At 34.5% G+C, this 19,963-nt stretch overlaps 1 protein-coding gene across 1 annotated transcript in view; it reads right to left on the reverse strand.

Moving 5' to 3' along the window:
* Positions 1 to 19,963, reverse strand: part of CCDC39 (coiled-coil domain containing 39) — a 53,789-nt gene that overhangs the window by 20,664 nt on the left and 13,162 nt on the right. The window contains exons 4-13 of the mRNA XM_043874610.1: positions 18,667 to 18,825; positions 17,778 to 17,870; positions 17,552 to 17,680; positions 14,789 to 14,980; positions 12,145 to 12,248; positions 11,696 to 11,828; positions 9,050 to 9,244; positions 8,065 to 8,229; positions 5,255 to 5,392; positions 738 to 946 (exon numbers count right to left, since the gene is read on the reverse strand). Of these exons, the coding sequence (XP_043730545.1) occupies positions 738 to 946; positions 5,255 to 5,392; positions 8,065 to 8,229; positions 9,050 to 9,244; positions 11,696 to 11,828; positions 12,145 to 12,248; positions 14,789 to 14,980; positions 17,552 to 17,680; positions 17,778 to 17,870; positions 18,667 to 18,825 (1,517 nt within the window). The remainder of the gene's footprint in view (positions 1 to 737; positions 947 to 5,254; positions 5,393 to 8,064; positions 8,230 to 9,049; positions 9,245 to 11,695; positions 11,829 to 12,144; positions 12,249 to 14,788; positions 14,981 to 17,551; positions 17,681 to 17,777; positions 17,871 to 18,666; positions 18,826 to 19,963) is intronic.

A 19,963-nucleotide genomic window follows, 5' to 3' on the forward strand; every position in this document is an offset into this window, starting at 1 on the left:
TATGCGTGCATACTCAGTTGCTTCAGTCATGATCGACTCTGTGCAACCCCACAGTCATAGCCCAATAGGCTTCTCTGTCCATGGGATTTTCCTGGAAAGAATACTGGAGTGAGTTGCCATGCTCTTTTCCAGGGGATCTTCCCAACCCAGGGGGGATCTTGGGTCCCCCTGCAGGATCCTGAACCCGCATCTCCTGCATCTCCTGCATTGCAGGCAGATCCATAAGGGAAAGCAGGTTATTGAACCCTTACCACAAACTATATACAAAACTAAATTCCAAGGGGATTGGTGATCTTAACGTAAAGTGATAAATCTGCAGAACAAGGAGTTAACCTAAAGAAAGAAAGAGAGAGAGAAGCATAGGTTTGCTGCTAAAATATGGCCTATGTATTATATTAATCTTCCCTGGTGGTTCAAACAGTAAAGATTCTGCCTGCATTGCTGGAGACCCAGGTTCGATCCCTGGGTCGAGAAGATCCCTTGGAGAAGGAAATGACTACCCACTCCAGTATTCTTGCCTGGAGAATTCCATGGACAGAGGAGCCTGGCTACAGTCTATGGGGTGGCAAAAGAGTCAGACACGACTGAGTACACACACACACATTATATTAATAGCCTTTTCGAACAAATAAGAAAAAGATGGACATCCAAGGTGGTGGAGGGAGCAGTCAGTTCTTCTAACAATACTCTTATGTTTTCAAACTTCATTAGCAATATTTAAAAATTCTAATTATTACCTTATATTTTGCCGTTCTTGATCAACATATCTTATTTGTGATGCAAGCATTGTTTTGTGAACCTTAATTTCTTCGGTCCTTTCTTCCATAGCTGTGTGTAATTGTTGTTTTCTTTTTTCCAGAGAAAGAACTTCTTCTGCCTTACTGTGAAGCAGTTCTCGAGTACGTTTAACCTCAAGTTTTAAAAGATTGTCTTCAATCATCAAATCCTATCAACATAACAAAATCATCAAATATTGAAACAATTATTTGTATAACCAATCCAAAATATGTTTCTTTTCTATTGCTACAAAAGTCAAACTTGAAAATAGAATTTTTTCCAATTTGACCATTTTCCAAGATATTAATTAGGGTTAAGTTTAGATTGCTCTGAGTCATAACTCTGCCTTTCCCTTTTAAGAGAAGGGTTTATGACTATTCCAGCTTTTATTATAATGTAATTGTAAATTCAAGTTTTACTATTAATAAAAAAACAAAAAGAAGTTATTCCTAAAATTGAAAGTTACAATATCCAGAAAATATATGATGCCCTATGGATAAGAATTTTTATATTTTAAACTAATTCTTACAAGATAATGTGTAAATACACTGAGGAAACCAGATCTGAAAGAGACACGTGCACCCCAATGTTCATCGCAGCACTGTTTATAATAGCCAGGACATGGAAGCAACCTAGATGCCCATCAGCAGACGAATGGATAAGGAAGCTGTGGTACATATACACCATGGAATATTACTCAGCCATTAAAAAGAATTCATTTGAATCAGTTCTAATGATATGGATGAAACTGGAGCCCATTATACAGAGTGAAGTAAGCCAGAAAGATAAAGACCAATACAGCATACTAATGCATATATATGGAATTTAAAAAGATGGTAACAATAACCTATATGCAAAACAGAAAAAGAGACACAGATGTACAGAACAGACTTTTGGACTCTGTGGGAGAAGGCGAGGGTGGGATGTTCTGAGAGAATAGCATTGAAACAAGTATACTATCAAGGGTGAAACAGATCACCAGCCCAGATTGGATGCATGAGACAAGTGCTCAGGGCTGGTGCACTGGGAAGACCCAGAGGGATGGGGTGAGGAGGGGGGTGGGAGGGGGGTTCAGGATGGGGAATACATGTAAATCCATGGCTGATTCATGTCAATATATGGCAAAAACCACCAAAAAGAAAAAAGAAGTGGACTTGAAAATGAAAAAAAAAAAGATAATGTGTAAATACATTTTTATTTTAAAATAGTTCAATCATAAGTAGAATACTGAAAGAGAGTCAAGAGTAGAATAGAGCACAGAAGCAGAAGAGATTAAGAAGAGGTGGCAGGAATATGAAGAACTGTACAAAAAAGATCTTAACGACCCGAATAACCACAATGTTGTGGTCACTCACCTAGACTTGGACATCCTGAAGTGTGAAGTGGGTCTTAGGAAGCATTACTACAAACAAAGCTAGTGGAGGTGACTGAATTCCAGCTGAGCTATTTCAAATCCTAAAAGATTAAGACTTAAAGTACTGCACTAAATACACCAGCAAATTTGGAAAACTTACAAGTGACCACAGGACTGGAAAAGTCAGTTTTCATTCGAATCCCAAAGAAGGGCAATGCCAAAGAACGTTTAAACTACCATGCAATTGTACTCATTTCACATGCTATCAAAATTATGCTCAAAATCCCTCAAGCTAGGCATTAATAGTATGTGAACCAAGAATGTCTAGATATGCAAGCTGGGTTTCAAAGAGGCAGAGGAACCAGAGATCAAATTGCCAATATGTCTTGAATCATGGAGAAAGCAAAGGAGTTCCAAAAAAAAAAAAAATCTGCTTAACTACACTAAAGCTTACTGCGTGGTTCAAAATAAACTGTGGAAAATTCTTAAAGAGATGGGAGTACCAGACCACCTTACCTGCCTCTGAGAAACCTGGTATGCAGGTCAAGAAGCAACAATTAGAACCAGACATGGAACAACTGACTGGTTCAAAATTGGAAAAGGAGTATGACAAGACTGTATATTGTCACCCTGATTATTTAACTTACATGCAGAGTACATCATGTGAAACGCTGGGCTGGAGGAAGCACAAGCTGCAATCAAGATTGCTGGGAGAAATATCGACAACCTGAGATATAGAGATGATACCACTCTAATGGCAAAAAGTGAAGAGGAACTAAAGAGCCTCTTGATGATGTGAAAGAGGAGAGTGAAAAAGCTGGCTTGAAATTCAACATTCAAAAAAGTAAGATCATGGCATCCAGTCCCATCACTTAATGGCAAATAGAGGTGGGAAAAATGGAAGCGGTGACGGATCAGATTTTCTTAGACTCCAAAATCACTGCAGACAGTCACTTCAGCCATGAAATTAAAAGGGAAGCTATGACAAACCTTACCTGGTGACTCAGTGGTAAATAATCTGCCTGCCAGTACAAGAGATGTAAGTTCAATCTCTGGGTTGAGAAGATCCCCTGGAGAAGAAAATGGCAACCTGCTCCAGTTCATGCCTGGGAAATCCCATGGACAGAGGAGCCTAGTGGGCTCCATGGAGTCACATGGAGTCCATGGAGTCACAAAGAGTCGGACATGACTTAGTAACTAAACAACAACAATGACAAACCTAGACAGTGTATTATAAAAGCAGAAACACCACTTTGCCAACAAAGGTCCGTATAGTTAAAGCTGTGGTTTTTCCAGCAGTCATTATGGATATGAGAGTTGAACCATTAAAGAAGGTTGAGAGCCGAAGAAGAATTGATGCTTTCGAACTGTGGTGTTGGAGAAGACTCTTGAGAGTCCCTTGGACTGCAAGGAGATCAAACCAGGCAATTCTAAAGGAAATCAACCCTGAATATTCATTGGTAGGACTCAATAAAGCTGAAGCTCTAATACTTTCACCACCTGATGCAAAGAGCCAACTTGTTGGAAAAGACTTTGATGCTGGGAAAGATTGAAGGCAGGAGGAGAAGAGGATGATAGAGGATGAGACAGTCAGATAGCATCACTAACCAATGGACCTGAGTTTGAGCAAGCTCCAGCAGTTGACGATGTACGAGGAAGCCTGGCTTGCTGTAGTCCACGGGGTTGCAAAGAGTCAGATATGGCTTAGTGACTGAACAACAACAGAGTACGGACACAAGATCACACTTAGCAGATCAATTTTCAGAAGAGAAAGCCCAGAAAAAAATACTCCAGAATATAAGATTTTACTATTTCAAGACAAAGCTTGTTATTTAGAGCAAAGATTAAACCCCTGTATCTCACATGTACCAGAAATAAATTCCAGATGAATGAAAGAACTTAATGTAAGAGATGAAACCAAATGCAGCCATTAGAAATAGTAAATATTTTTAGTGTGACTAAAAAGTTTCTAAGCATAAAAATTATACAGGGAAAAACACTTAAACATATGATGTTTAAAGAAAGTTTTATGGAAAAAAACTGAATAGAAGTTTAAAGACAATGAGACAAATACTTATGAGTTAATATACGAAGATCTTTTGCCAAGTATTTTAAAAATATAAACCACCTAATGGAAATATATGCAAGAAAATGAACTAGAAATCTAAAAGAAAAATTATGGAAAATAACATAGCAGAAAAAAATGCTTAAACATTTTCAATGAAACATAAATATTTTAAATTTTATGCTTAAAATGTTTTAAAATGTCACTAACTTTAAAATGCAGGCTTCCCTGGTGACTCAGATGGTAAAGCATCTGCCTGCAATGTGGGAGACCCTGGTTTAATCCCTGGGTTGGGAAGATCCCCTGGAGAAGGAAATGGCAACCCACTCCAGTACTCTTGCCTGGAAAATTTCATGGACGGAGGAGCCTGATAGACTACAGTCCATGGGGTTGCAGAGAGTCGGACATGACTGAGCGATTTCACTTCACTCACAACTTTAAAATGCAGACTAAAAACAATGAAATACCATGTTTGCCCATCAAACTAACAGTAATTTTATACATTATTATCCAGCCCTGGTGGTGGTGAATAAAATAGAATGCTTATACATTGCTGGTGGGAGTATTAATTGAACTTTCTAGAAGGCAAATGGCTTGAAAATAATTTCAAGATACTAGAAATATACATTCTTTTGAACCATAATTATACAGCTAGAAATTTATCCTAAGGAATTATGTGAACAACTATACAAAGAAATATGTGCACAGTACATAAGAGTACTATCTATAATAGCCAAGCACTGGAAAAAATACATATCCAAAAATAGATGGTCAAATAAATTATAGTAACTTCATGCAATGGAGTGTAGGAAGTCTTTAAAGATACTTAATGTTTAGAAAACATGTATCATATATTTTTAAATTTTTGAATACAATATATAAATCTATTTTCTTTAAAAGACTAAAAGATGATAATATACTATAACACTGCTTATTATCTGTACAGTGATTATATTGACATTTTTTCCTTTATAATTTGGTATATTTAAAATTTTTTCTACAATTAGCATGAAAATATGTGGGTTTTAATATTATATATAAACATGACTTTATTGCACCTGTTTGAAAGCTTTGGCTTTAGTAAGTTCTTTCTCTGATCTGTCATTGAAAAGGGTTAGTTCATTTATTTTGGTCATGAGGGACTGTTTTTCATCACGATATTTACTATTCGACTTCTTGGTAAAGTAAAGATCATTCTGTAAAAAGGAAAAAAGGTACATAAATACATATTTTAAATAACAATATTAAATGCATGACACACTGAATTATATGCTCCATTAAATATTTATAATAATCAGATTTTTAAACCTCATCCCTTCATACTCTGACATCTCTAATAGGATATACATGGATACTCACATAGAAACACTTTCATTTTTATTATTTGTTGATGTTTGGGTTCAGTTTGATTTTAGTAATTCTAAGAAATATCATGTATGATTACCGTTCAAACTGAATTATTAAGTGATTGCCATTTAGGGGAAGACAAGGGAGGGCAGAGTTTGAGTTTTGTTTAAATACAGGGTCCACCTTCTGGATTCCATCATTTGATTCAACCCAAGGTCAGAAGGTAAAAATGTTAACAGTCTGAGAAAGCATAGGGTTTTGGTTAACTACAAGCTCTGGAATTAGATGGCCTTCATTACTTATCAGCCATCCAACACCAGCGGGCAACCTATTCTTCCTTAGTTTCCTCATTTCTAAAATGGAGATGATAACAACACCTACCTACCTGGGCTGTTGTGGAGGGTTAAAAAAGTTACTGTAATATATGCAACAATGTTTGACACAGGGAAATGTTGTTATGATTATTATTACGTATATAATCACATGTTGCTGAAGAGAAAAATGCTAGATAAGATCTAATTCCATTGAATGAATGACTGGGTCATACATTCATACAGTTTTCCAGCTTTATACAAGTTTGCACCCTCCCTCCCACCCAGAACTAGAATGAGGTTTGCTCTCTTTGTCCTCCTTAGTCCCTGTTAGGGGACCCAAAACAAAACGTTTCTAGTGCCAAGATCTCTCTCCCTTGTCCCTCTCTCTCCCTCTCTCCCTTGCTTCCTCCCTCCCCTACCTTTCTCACTGCCTGTATTTCTCTGAACAATCAGAACCTAAGATTGAAGCAAGACAGTAAGATTTTTTTTTCACATAAAGATATGACTTCAAAAAATTAACTTTTAGAATTAAAATATTAATTTAAGGTAATTTTCAACTAGAGGAAATTTGTTTGTTACTCAAAATAAGAGATGGAGTGGCATGGGAAAGAGAATGTAGAATGACTTTACAATCTAACGCTACTATCGAGAAGAGAAAACCTTCATTAGACACTTAACCAGCTTTAATATCTTTAAAAATTCACTTGTATGTCTATTAATTTATTTACCTCTCTGTCAAAACCAGAGTTGGGATAGGCATAAGTACTAGCCTACTGCATCATGGACAGAGCCCCACAGTAGTTAAAACGGGGAACACTAGAACCACTCTCACACAGCAAAACAGACACAATTGAGTTAGCATCAAAAAACACATCCAGATACGAATGTCATCCTCCTAGCATTCTATAGCACTAATATTCTCATATTCTGTATAATTAAAACAATACCATTTATTGAGAACCTGCTAAAGGCACTGTGTTAAGATACACATTGCTTCTAATTCTCCCAAATGTCCTAAAATAAAATCAAATATTGTTTTCCATTTAAAAATGAGTAAACTGAGACTCAGAAAACTTAAAAAAGCAGCACTGTGCTGTGTAAGTCACTTCAGTTGTGCCCAACTCTGTGTGACCCTAAGGACTGCAGCCTTCCAGGCTCCTCTGTCCATGGGATTCTCCAGGCAAGAATACTGGAGTGGGTTGCCATGCCTTCCTGCAGGGGAGCTTCCCAATCCAGGTAGTTAGGTATAACCTTGACATTCAAAACCAGTTCTGATTCCAAAACATGTGCTCCTATTACTAAACCAAGGAAATAGTCTTTTAAAAATTTAATCAGGCTATAAACCACTCAAAACCAATATTTTGTCATGTTGAATTTTTTTTTTCTTTCCTAATTTAAAAAAGTAATAGCTCCCTTTCACCTTTGTAGCCCTTAAGGAATTCAGGGCAATTTTTCATTTAACCACTAGAAGACATTCATCACTAGCCTTTCCAGCTGTTCAACATTTAAAATTGGAGCTCTCCCCCCAATTCAGATTCATGCTTTCAGGCCTTCATTCTTGCCAGTTAAACTTTAGCATAGGTTCTACATTACATAGGTTCCCCTAACACAGGTTTAATATTACCATAAACATATTAAAGTACCTAAGGATGAAGAACATTTTTAACCTTATTAACAAAATATAGAGTCATATGAAATATGTAACTAAGTAAATATTTGAATAACAAAAGTAGACCCATAAAAGAGCAGCTTCTTTTAGATGCTACTTCAGTGATAAAAAGCAATCAAGTTATTATGGGAGGAGACACATAATAGAAACTAGAACTTATCAATGTTTTAAATCATGTACCATTTAAGACTATTTTTAAGTCACATGGACCAAGGATCAAATCCTCACTGTGAAATCATGAACAAGTTACTTAATCTGGAAAACAGGTAATAATATCTTCCTCACATTTATAAGGATTAAATGAAATAAAACACTAAAGCCATAAACATAGCATACAGCAAATGCATAGTCAATGGTAACGTTATTTTCATATTTCCATATGAGAATGTAAGCACAGAAATATGGGCATTAGTTCATACATTTATTACATATGTGGGTAGCTTGGCAATCATCCTATCCAAAGTCTTAGGAACATGTTGACGTAAAATGACTAATAACTAGGATATTTAAAGCATAAAAAGTATTTTAGCTAAGTTACATGAAGCTTCTTGATCTGTGTTTCCAAAAGGCAAAGTGCAGATTTTTTCTCTTCCAATGTCTTCTGAAGTTCAACAGTTTTTGCTTCAAGGGCTTGTTTTTCTTCTGAATTAATTTCTCCCTTTAAGCGCGACATTCGGCGTTCTACTTGTTGAATGTAAAAATCCTGTTACAGGTTTTAAAGAAAGTTAGTAGGGAGAAACAGTTAAAACCATTTTTGTAGATACAAACACGCTGTAAATATTTTCATGAGTTTGGTCTGATGTCATCCTTTACTAAAGTCACTTTAATTCTTTAGTGATGAAGTCCTTCTTACTCCAAGGGGAGAAACAGTAAACTATTCTTTAACAACCAGAGTATATGATAATAACACACAACTAATCTGAAAATATAATAGAGCAGTTAGGTGGGTATTTATCATACTATCATGATAGAACATCAGTAAATCTACTAGATTTACATGGACATGGATTTTTGAGGATATTTTTCTACAGAGTGCAAAAAAGAGTCACAGACTGTTAGCCATGAAAGGCTCAAATATGATGAACTTTTAAACAATATTTTGAAAATTATACTTCAGCATCTGTAATTCTGAGAAATTAAGAATATATTAGATGCAGAAATTAAGATGGAGAGAGGGAGGACAATAAGAAATTAACATGGGACAGAATACGTAAAGAGAACCAAAAAGGAAAACTTAAAAAATACTTTTAACCTATTGGGGAGTCTGATGTATGCACAACATACAGTTTTGCAGGGGTTTTAGGAGTTCGTTTTGTTGTTGTTTTTTTGGCTGCACCGTGCAGCATGTGGGATCTTAGTTCCTTGGCCAGAGATGAAACCCACACCCCCTGCAGTCTGTAGCATCTGTCCACGCCCCTCAACCTCAAGAGTTCATAGAAATCTTTTTCTTAGGACACTGCAGTATCTTGACCATCACAATTATGACAAATCAATATGAAGACATTCATAAGAGTAACATCTACCTGAGTGTACATAATTTCTTGCTGCTGCAAAGTTTCAAAGTCCAGTTTATGTAACTGATGGTTGAGGTGCTTTAGAGAAGAACGGGTTCCTTCAATTTCAGATACAAGAGCTTTTTCTTTCATTGTTTCAGTCTGTAATTCCTGAACTTTCTTAAATAACACATCTTTCACTATGTTCAACTGAACTTCTACTTCCTGATAATAAGAATAACAATGATTAATGTAATATAATATCTTTAAATGTTTTACTGAATGAATATTATAATTTAGGGGCTCATCAATGAACCCTCATTTTAGCCCTAGAGAGTATAAAGCCCTTCTTACAATTTCAACACATTCCCAACACTGCTTGTAGTCTACTCTTGTCCACTATTCCTGTATCATATACCTTGATATGTCATCTACCCTATGTCACCTTAGCCTTAGAACTTGACCATTTTTCACTGGTTTCTTTAGAACATAAAATACACTGAAGACACACAGCTTATAAGTTCCCAAAGTTTACTAAAGTCTTGAAAATGTTAAGGGAAGATCTCTCCTACCTTCTTTGCAGCACTATCCAGTGGTGAGCAGATAAATGCTTAACCACCAGGTTTCTAGTAGATGGGAGGTTAGGAGGAAGAGGCTGATTTCCATAATTATTTATATTCCCACTAAGGCCAACTTTAAGCTACTCACATGATTCCTCTAAATGCAAAGCTGGGAAGAGATATGCAGTTGCAGATCATTATGCAGTATATCTACTATACTGATATAATAGTCGGACACAACTTGGTGATTGAACAACAACACTATACAGATATGATAGATGTTAGTAATTTTAAGTAACCTTAAAAGCATAGACAACAGTAAAGTGTAGAAAACTAATATAGAAGTGATATGCGCTGAGTACTTTTTTACTTTGTTTTTAATATAATTTATTTAATAGTGAGTATATATAATTTGATTTTTAATAGTAGCTACATTTAGCAGCTGACTTATAAAATTCCAGAAAATTTAACTATCAGCTTTTGTGAGCTGGTAAGCACTAGCACCAACACTACTGGCACTTTTCCTTACTCACATCTTACCTGCAGCTGACTTCCCTACCCATGCAGCCCACTAGGAAACAGAAACCAGTATCCCATTTTCACTTCTCCCTTCTCAGGAGGCAGGTCTATCTTGACCTCAAAGTGTCACACTAATGTATTCTAGGCTTCAAATAGATCTCACATGCCAAGATCTAGTGAAAGCTCTCATTTTAGAATGTTGAAATAATTTCCCTCTGTGCTCTTATACCCAGGTAAGCATATTTCTCTTTGGCTTCCAATGAACCTCAATATGAAGCAAAGCAATCTGTGATTGGTACATCTGAATTTTCACAAATGAAGAAACCTAATCTGATATACAAGCTTATAAAATACATTGCTTTTCATATAATAGAAAATTTTCACTGGGTTCAGGACCTTCTCAACGACTGCCTGGCTGAATTTTAAAGTCAGTGCTTGGTGGTAAATAAGTCAGCAAAACATATAGGGCTGAGATTTTTCCCAAACAAGCAAACAAAAGCCCATGAACACAGCCCTGCTCACACATGCGGCCAACTTTACTGTTTATTAATTCAGCTAATTTCTTTTCAAATATCACTTTTTAATTCTTTCTTTAGAAGGTTTATTTCATATAAAATTCACAGTCTTTAAGATTTCTGATAAGCTCCAAAACTGTCCCATTTCATGTGCTAGCAGAAAATCATGCTTTCTGAGGGGAAAAAATCACAACATTTTTTTAAATAATGTTGTATGATTTGGACTCAAATGCCACTCAAATCAAGACTGTTGCATGATGTCGTTACTCAGGATTTTAAACATACAACGGCACACTGAGGAAGCTGGATTCTATCCAAATATAAATGAAACCATACCTGAAGCCTCTGCAAATGGGAGATTCTACAAGCACCTTGAGCTGCCCTTCCTCTTCTCCCATCAGACAAAAAAGAGTAAAAGCAAGAAGTAGTGCCTATACAGTGCCTATGGTGACAGGTCACACAAATCGTTTGGAGTTTTCAAAGAGGAAATGGCAAACTAGCCTTTTCCGGTTCCTCAAAAATTGGCTTTAATGCTACCAGAATGCCGAACAGATTACGGTAGAAAGGGGGTGCCAGTGAAGTTAGTCAGGTGTTAGCATTTATAAGCCCATTTACCAATAATGGTGCCAAACCGGAAGAGCTTAAAGAGACAGCAGATGCTGAAGAAATATAGGTAATGAATGCAGACCACTGGGAGGGAATTTGATCACAAACAAAAAATGATAGGCAGGTAGAAATCAGTGGTAAAACAAGGGCATTTTTCAAGATGCATTTGCAATTTAAAATACATATGGATAGCAAACAGGGACAAGGACACAGTAGGCGTTGGGAGGACATGGAATCTCAGAGGATCTACCTTTCAGAGACGACATCAAAATTAAATGCTGACAGTGAAGCAAATGGAGAATTAAGAGCTTAAAATAAAAAGAGGTTCAACAACTCAACAATCTAATTACAAAGGTGATGACCCCAGAAATCACAGCTTCATTAAAAGACCTCCTGCTCGTCTGATCTCAAGAGTCTAATTTATTCACTATTACTAAGTTTGCTGTAATTTTTTAAAAACTGAAACTAAACTTTACCTTCACACCTCTTTCTTCCTCCCTCAGCATGTCTTCCAAGTTGGTAGCTTTCTCCTCTACAGACATAGTTTTCTCAGTTATCTGCTTTAATTTTTTTATTACAATCTGATTATGATTTTTAATTTTGCATAACCTATAGAGAATTACGAGGAAAAAGCAGAAAACATGTCTATAAAAGATATTTAATGCAAACAAACAAAGAACAGTTTATCCTAAGATTTCTTCATATAACGTGAAGCTTCTTTTGCCATAAACCTTTTAATACCGGCATATATTTAGTAGGTCATAAAAATATTGCTCCTAAGGCTTTGTTTTGAAAAACTCAGGAAAAATTGTTTAACAACTTAGTAGCTATAATTTTATAGTTATTGAAGCAAAAAAACAATATTCAATAATTTTTCTAGAAATATTAAAAAACTACAAACATTCTTAAATATCTTTTTTCTTACCTTGCTGTTTCTTCATTAATGTCCATCTTTATTTTGGAAATATTTTTCCTCAGAGCCTCTAAATCACTGGAACTTCTATTCACAGTGGCTTTTAAAGAATCCAGCTATTTATTAGTTAACAGACAGAAATTATATATTTACTCTATATCTTGTAATTCCATTTCTGAGAATTTCTATTCTGAACACATTCATTTCTAACCTACATAACACCGACAAACATAGTAACTATATTTCTGTAACATATTTAACAATTTTTCTTTTTGATCTGATATTAAATTTCAAATGACTTGTAAGATACTGACAAATTATAGAGATCTACATATATGAGTTAAAAACACATAGAATAAAAGCTTCACAACATTGTATCTGGCAATGATTTCTTGGACATGACACCAAAGGCACAGACAAGCAAAGAAAAATAGACAAGTTTGACTTCATTAAACTAAAAATTTTTGTACAGCAAAAGTAATACCAACAGAGCAAAAAAGCAACACAAAAAATGAGGGGGAAGTATCTACAAATTATATATCTGATAAGGGACTAGTATCCAGGATATATAGGGAACTTCTAAAACTCAACATCAACAAACAAGCCTGACTCAAAAAGGGGCAAAGATCTTGAATAGATATTTCTTCAAGGAAGAGATACAAAAGGTAAATAAGCACATGAAAAAATGCTCAACATCATTAATCATTAGGTAAACAAAAATCAAAGCGACATTGAAATACCATTTCACAACCATTAATGTAGCTACCATCAAAAAACCTCAAAATAACAAGTGTGGATGAGGATGTGGAGAAATTGGAACCCTTGTGCACTGTTAGTGCAAATATCAAATAGTACTACCCCTGTATGGTAATTCTTCCAAAAATTAAAAATGTAATTATTGTTTGATCCAGCAATTCTGAGGTAATTCTACACCCATGCTCACAGCAGCACTATTCATTATAGCCAAAACGGGAATGCAATCCACAGTCATTGACAGGGGAACTGATAAGCAAAATATAGTATATACACACAATGGAATAGTATTCAGCCTTAAAAAGGAACAAAATTTTGACATATGCTGTAACATGGATGACCCTTGAGGACATTATGCTAAGAAAAATAAGTGAAATAGGCCAGAAAAAGACAAGTATTTTATGACTCCATTTATATGAGGTACTTAGAGTAGCTAAAATTATACAGACAGAATGTAGAATGGTGATTTCCAGGGGCTGGGAGGACAGGGAAATGGGAAATTATTGTTCAATGGGTACAGAGTTTCTGCTTTACAAGGAAAGAGTTATGAAGATGGTTGACAGTGATGGCTATACAACATTAGTGATGTATTTAACACTAAACTGTACATCTGAAGACAGTTAAGATGGTAAATTGTGTATGTATTTCACCACAATAAAAAAATGTTGAGAGAAAATGAAGTACTTTTTCATGTTACAGCTTATAAAAACCTTCAAAACATTATGTAAGTAAAAAAACCCTGACACAAAATGCATCATATTGTATGATGTTCAAAATAGGCAAATCCACAGAGACAAAGTAGATCAGGAGTTGCCAGGGCCTGGGTGGGAGGAGGAGAGGGACAGAAGGAAAGCCATTGCTAACGGGTATGAGGTTTCTTTTTGAAAGTCCAAAATACTCTAAAATTAAATAGTGATAGTGGTTTAACAATTCTGTAAAATACTAAAAGTTATTGAATTGTACACTTTAAGAAGGTATATTTGATATATGAATTCTATTTCAATAAATAAATTATAAATGAAAGAACCTGCATTCTTTTCTGCAATTGGTTTAAGCTTTAAAATTTTTGAGAATGAGCTATTAGCAGTGACATTTAATTTATGTAAGAAATTCACTTTTTTGCTTTTGCAAGATCTTACTTATTCTCTTCAGATAGAAAAAACTTTCCTTCTTTATCAGAAATATAAAGTATAACAACTTATAAAATGAAATGCTCTGCAATGTTCCAATTTCCCACCCAAATAGCAGTAACTTCAGATAATATGGCCTCAAGGCACAAATTTCACAAAGATCCCTTTATTGCTAACTACGGGAATTGCTAACTCTACCTATGGAATAATCCAGTTGACATGTATGCTCAAAAGAAGAAAAGACCAAAGGAGAAGATTTTATTCTGTCTCTGTTTAAAGACATTGTCCCACTACTACACTGAAATGTTTTCCCTTAACAAGGTAAAACACTGAACTTCAAGAGTAGTTCTTGCTAGAATTTGAGTGGTAAAGCCACCATATACATGTATCTCTGGAAAGACACTTCAAAATATCACCAATGTCAATAATTCATCTTCACATTTATCCATTTGCCTTTATCTTATGATTTCCAGCTAGACCTTTCAGAAGTCTTTTCTCTTGAGTTAATAACAAAACACCATGTGTGACAGGCAAGTTGAGCACTGCACAACCCCAGGGGAACCCTTTATACCACCCATGATGTGAATGACAGCCCCCTGTTGCCTTTATCCAATCAAGGTTTCAATCGTGTACCCTAAAAGTTTGAGTTTCACAACATGAAGGGATGTAACAAAAAGAACTAGAAGGCAGGTCCTTAACAAAGGAAAGCCTTTATGCTTATCTGTATAGTTACTTGTTATAAACACACAAACCAGTCCTTTAAGTTGGCATACCTCATCCTTCAGCTGAATTCTATTAGCTTCATGACGGTGATATTCCATTCTACATTTTAAAACTTTACGATCAGCAGCAGAAATTTTTTTTTCATACTCTGTGTTATTCCCAATCTCACTTTCCAAAAACTTGATTTTTTCCTTAACCAGATTTTCTTTCTCTCTTATTTCCTGCTTTATCCTTGCTAATGCCTAGAATTTGAAATATAGGTTAAATACATGTGTAATATGACAAATAAAACTAAAACTAAAAGGAATTCAGTTTTTATAGTACTTATTTACCAAAATTTAAGGAGAGACTATTTTATTTTATTTTTAGGAGAGACTATTTTAAATGAATAAAATAAAATATTAGTATGCCACTAGTATCTATAAGCTCATATTTTTAAAGAACTCTATATTTTATTTCATCCATCTGGTACTTTGCTAAAGGGATAAGAAAAATGTCAGTCTTTTATCAACAAAAGGTGACATCTAAACAATAAAACAGTACTGAATAGTTTTCACATTTCAATGAAATTTTCCAAGACCAGTTTAACAAGACCAGTTTTTTTTTCCATTTTTTGAGAATATTACTTTTGTTATTTGTTTCAATAGGAATATCTTCATCACTCAGGTTTTGTGCTGGTCGTGGAGATACAAAATAACTAGAATATGCAAAGTAGTAACTGTGGTGTAGACAAAGTACCATGGGAGCAAAGAGATGATTGAAATCTACCCAAGAGAAATCATTAAAAGCATTACCTAAGAGGTTTCATTTGAGTCGGGCCTAAAAAGATAAGTAGGGATGCATAAATACTCTAACATGGTTAAGGTGTAGGGTGGGAGGGCAAGGATGGAATGGGGGGATGTTAAGAAAGAATGGATACAGACGACAGAGATGAAGGGTGGAAGGCAGAGGTTAGGGCCAAATGGTGAAGAATTCAACTTTTCAATTGCCATGTTAAGGAAGGTAAACTTTTAAGCAATATGGAATAAAGATCTTAGAGTTGGGGAATAAAAAGATCATATGTGGGTTTTCAGGTTATTCTGATGACAGTATGTTAGATGAGTTGGAGAGAGAAGGAAAAATCACCCTAAGATAAATTTCTTTCAAGTTTTCTGAAATAGAGTCTCACCAAACAACTAATCTCAGGAGACTGGGTCAGGGGAGACTGTTTCTGAAGCTGGTAAGTTTTAGAAATGCTACATGTAATATTGTACATATTAGCATATTAAATCAATATACATCTGAAATTCACTGCATTTTAAAACACATTATAGATTTGTTTACTCTAGTATTCCCATCTATATAACAATTAACATTCTATATTTGTAACATTCTATAGCTCTACTGTGCCCATTCAACCAAAGGATAGGTTAAAACTTCCTAAATTCGTATGTGTCAAATAATTATTCTAGAATTCCCTGCTTTATATTAATTTTTCTACCACTTAATCAGAAGCTTTAATTCCTACATTAGAGGCATTAACAGGGCAATCTATTCACAGTTAAGTTTTCATGTAGGTGATGCCACAGATCAAAAATACCACAAATCAAGAGCTAGTTGTTAAACACTTAGAGGCATCCCACTACCTATGGAACCATTTCTAAGCACCTTCCCTAGTCTTTTTCAATACATATAGCCAGGAGATGTCACCGTATGAATAAGGAATCACAGAGGATATAACAGAGAGCTGTAGGCTGTGGATTCCACCAAATCAGCAGGCTGAATAACTTTAGCTACAGGGTTGTATGAGCATTCAGATTATGGATTTGCAGTCTTAGATCTTAGTCTTAGATGTAATCTACACAGAGGAAGCAGTCAGGACTTGATGTTTGAAACCAGTATAAAGCAAGAAAGAGAAACCAACATTAGTAGCAAGAAATAAGAGGAACTCATAGTTAAGATTGGTTCTTCCAACTCCCTTCTAAGGAGGCATAAGCCATTTTGTTGATAAAATGATTACTCACAGAAATACAGAAATAACATTTTCAGATAAGTTACATGTAACAAGTAAACCACATCCAGTTATCAGAATTCCAAACTTTCAGTGACCTGAATAGCTTGCCAATTGCCTTTCCATGGAGTATATTCAGAATGGAAGTTCTCACATTTCTCACATGCCTTCTTTCCTCCTCAATTCCTTCTCCCTCCCCAACTTCCCTAATCTTCCCATTTTCACTCACCACTATTTCACTCTTTAATGACTTCCCCAAAAAGTTCTCCTAAATTACCTCTGAAAAGAGCAAAAGATAACACTAGACCCATGTTTAATCAGCATGGTGTTCCTCCCCTTCAGAGGTTTTACCCCATTCTGGATGGTAACTCAGTTTCAAAAGGGACAATTTATTGCAGTCAGGGTTTCTTTCCTGACTCTCCATCCTTCTTTCTTGGCTACCCATGAGCCTCATTTCCCTACACCTTTTTATTCACACAGAAACAGCACACATGTTAAATCCAAGGCATCGTGGACAACACTGTATATATGAGTCAAGGCATTGGCTTTGCTGCAATAAAGCTGTCTGTTGATTTTCTCTTGTTTCACATTTCAGAGATATTAGAAGCCAGTTTTCGGCATTATATCATAAGTAAATAACCTTCATAAAATCACATTTCCAAATAGATATAGAACCAGCTTTAGAAAACATTTACCAAAACTATTGGATTATGCTACAAAAGTGACTTTCAAATAATAGTGTGATTTAATTCGAAATGAATGAGTTAAATACAAAAAGAGATAAATACAGCTGAAAGTTGCAAGAACCAAACAACCACTTTACCACGGCACAGTTATCGATGTCTTTATCTCTCTTCTGCATCTGTTCTATTGTGCTCTCCCACTGTAGAATGAGTTTTTGCCTTTCATTATGAATCTGTCGAAAATCTTGGGCTGCTTTATCCAATTCTAACTGTAAAATGAAGACCAAATAATATTTCTGTGAATTTAAGTGCTTTTGTGAACATCATTTTGACAATTAAGAAAAAAGAAATCCTTACTAAACCAACCTGTACACTTAGAGTCTCTGCAAATTCATTGTCAAGTACCTTTCTTCTCTGATTACATTCCACAGTCAATCTTTCTAATTGCAGGGTCAGGGCCTAGAATGTAGTTACATACAAAAATATTCATAATTATCATTTTACTAACATAAAAGCTGTTAGCATATCTTATATTAATATATTATATATATACACATATTATAGACATATTACATATATTCATTTGACATCTAAAATAACTCCAAATAATATATATATTCTTTATCTTCTAACTTCAATGGAAACCCAATTGTTTCTAAAAAGACTTTTAATACTTTTTAAAATGAGTTAGAAAAAAAGATTAAACAATAAATTTTCATTTAAGGTTATTTTAACTAATGCATGCAGTATTAACCTATTAGAAAACAGAATGTTTCATGATACTAACATATTACCAGATTTAATTACAAGTAGATTTTTAAGTAGTGGTTATAATAATAATTATATTATTTAATATATTATGATACACTAAATAATCAATAGCACTATAGTCTCAAATCAGCAAAAATTATCTGTAATATTCAAACTGTTACACAAAGTAAGTTAAAATACTAATACATAGTTCTAGTACAAAACTTTATTTTCTGAAATACTTTGAGAAATCTTCTCAATCAGGATTCTTAACCTGGAGTCCAAAGATCCTTAAATGGTCAAAGGGCTTTAGAGGAGCTGTAAAACTTGCATCAAGATTGTGTGAGTATTGGAGTACATTCATTTTTCTAGAGAGAGGATAACTGACTTTATTAGACCCAAAAATGTTTAAGCACTACTTTAAAATTGTAAGTCCAATTTAAATTACAGGTTGCTTTACTATAGATTCAGAGAAAATCTAACACTACAATGTACAACATCTCACCCTAATTTTATTATCATCTTGCTGAGCGTACTTCTGAAGAGTGAGAGCATCACTATCTTTATGAGCTGATTCTTCCAGCCAGGCCTCCAATGCTTGCTGGTCCCAGTTCATTTGACATTTCAAACCATCCAATTTTTGAGTAATTTTAAATATGGAATTCTAATTTTCAAAGAGAGGGAACAGGGAGAAATTACAAAACATTATTTACTATATAAACTAAAATAAAACATAACATTACATATTTAAAAGGAAGAAAGAAACCTTGTCTCTGTCCCCAGTCTCCAGATGTATAAAACATATTATATTTGATTATATAACTATCATAATGGTATTTCAATTCTTTAGTTGTGAAATAGAGGGAAGTGATTATCAAATTGAGAACAACAGTTGAGTCAAAGTTTACTTAAAAGACATTAGGGTATCTCCCCTAGAGCAATCTCATTAGTCACTCTACCAAAACTACCCAAGCAGATATGCAATTATAATAAAAATAATGTGCCTCATATGTTAACTCAAGCCCAGGACAAGTTCTCTTCAGCCCCATTTCCAATCAAATTGCTGTCCCTAAAAGTTCTCTTATATAGAAAATTTGGAAGCACATTGAATTAAAACAAATATAGTAATTAAGGAGATAAAATATTTTTCAATGTATTTAACAAATTTAGATTCATAAAAGAAAACAGATCAATACACAAACAAAAACAAACTAACATGATAAAATAGGTATGTATGTGTATATATAGGATTCCCTGGTGGCTCAGATGGTAAAGAATATGCCTGCAATGCAGGAGACCCAGATGTATATATACCAATATATATATATTTCCATATATGTTTATATATATGTGTATATACTTACTGTGTGTATATTTATGTATATATTTATTATATATGTATAAGAATGTATATATTTCCATATATACAAATATACAAATACATATATATAAATACATTTCCATAAGTATATGCATATGTAAAGAGAAGAATTGAATTTGGAAAGTGCTCCCAACCAGGTAACTAAAAGCTAAAGAAAAGAGAAAAACAGGTTATAGTACTTTAATATTAGAGTCACAGGTTGATAATATGAAAGGTAAAAATTTTGACTGAAAAATTAAATTCAAAATTATAAGTGACTTTTTAAACGCAGATTTTAAAAATGTAGCACTTATAAATAAATTATGCCTAGTATGGTGTAATAGGTAGACAGCAGGGTACCTCACATATTGTAAGGCTCAATGACTATTTGGTAAGTGAACACTGAGAAAATAAATGTAATATTCTATCATTGTTGATTTAA

This window comes from Cervus elaphus, chromosome 19 (genome assembly GCF_910594005.1).
Source record: "Cervus elaphus chromosome 19, mCerEla1.1, whole genome shotgun sequence".
NCBI lineage: Eukaryota > Metazoa > Chordata > Mammalia > Artiodactyla > Cervidae > Cervus > Cervus elaphus.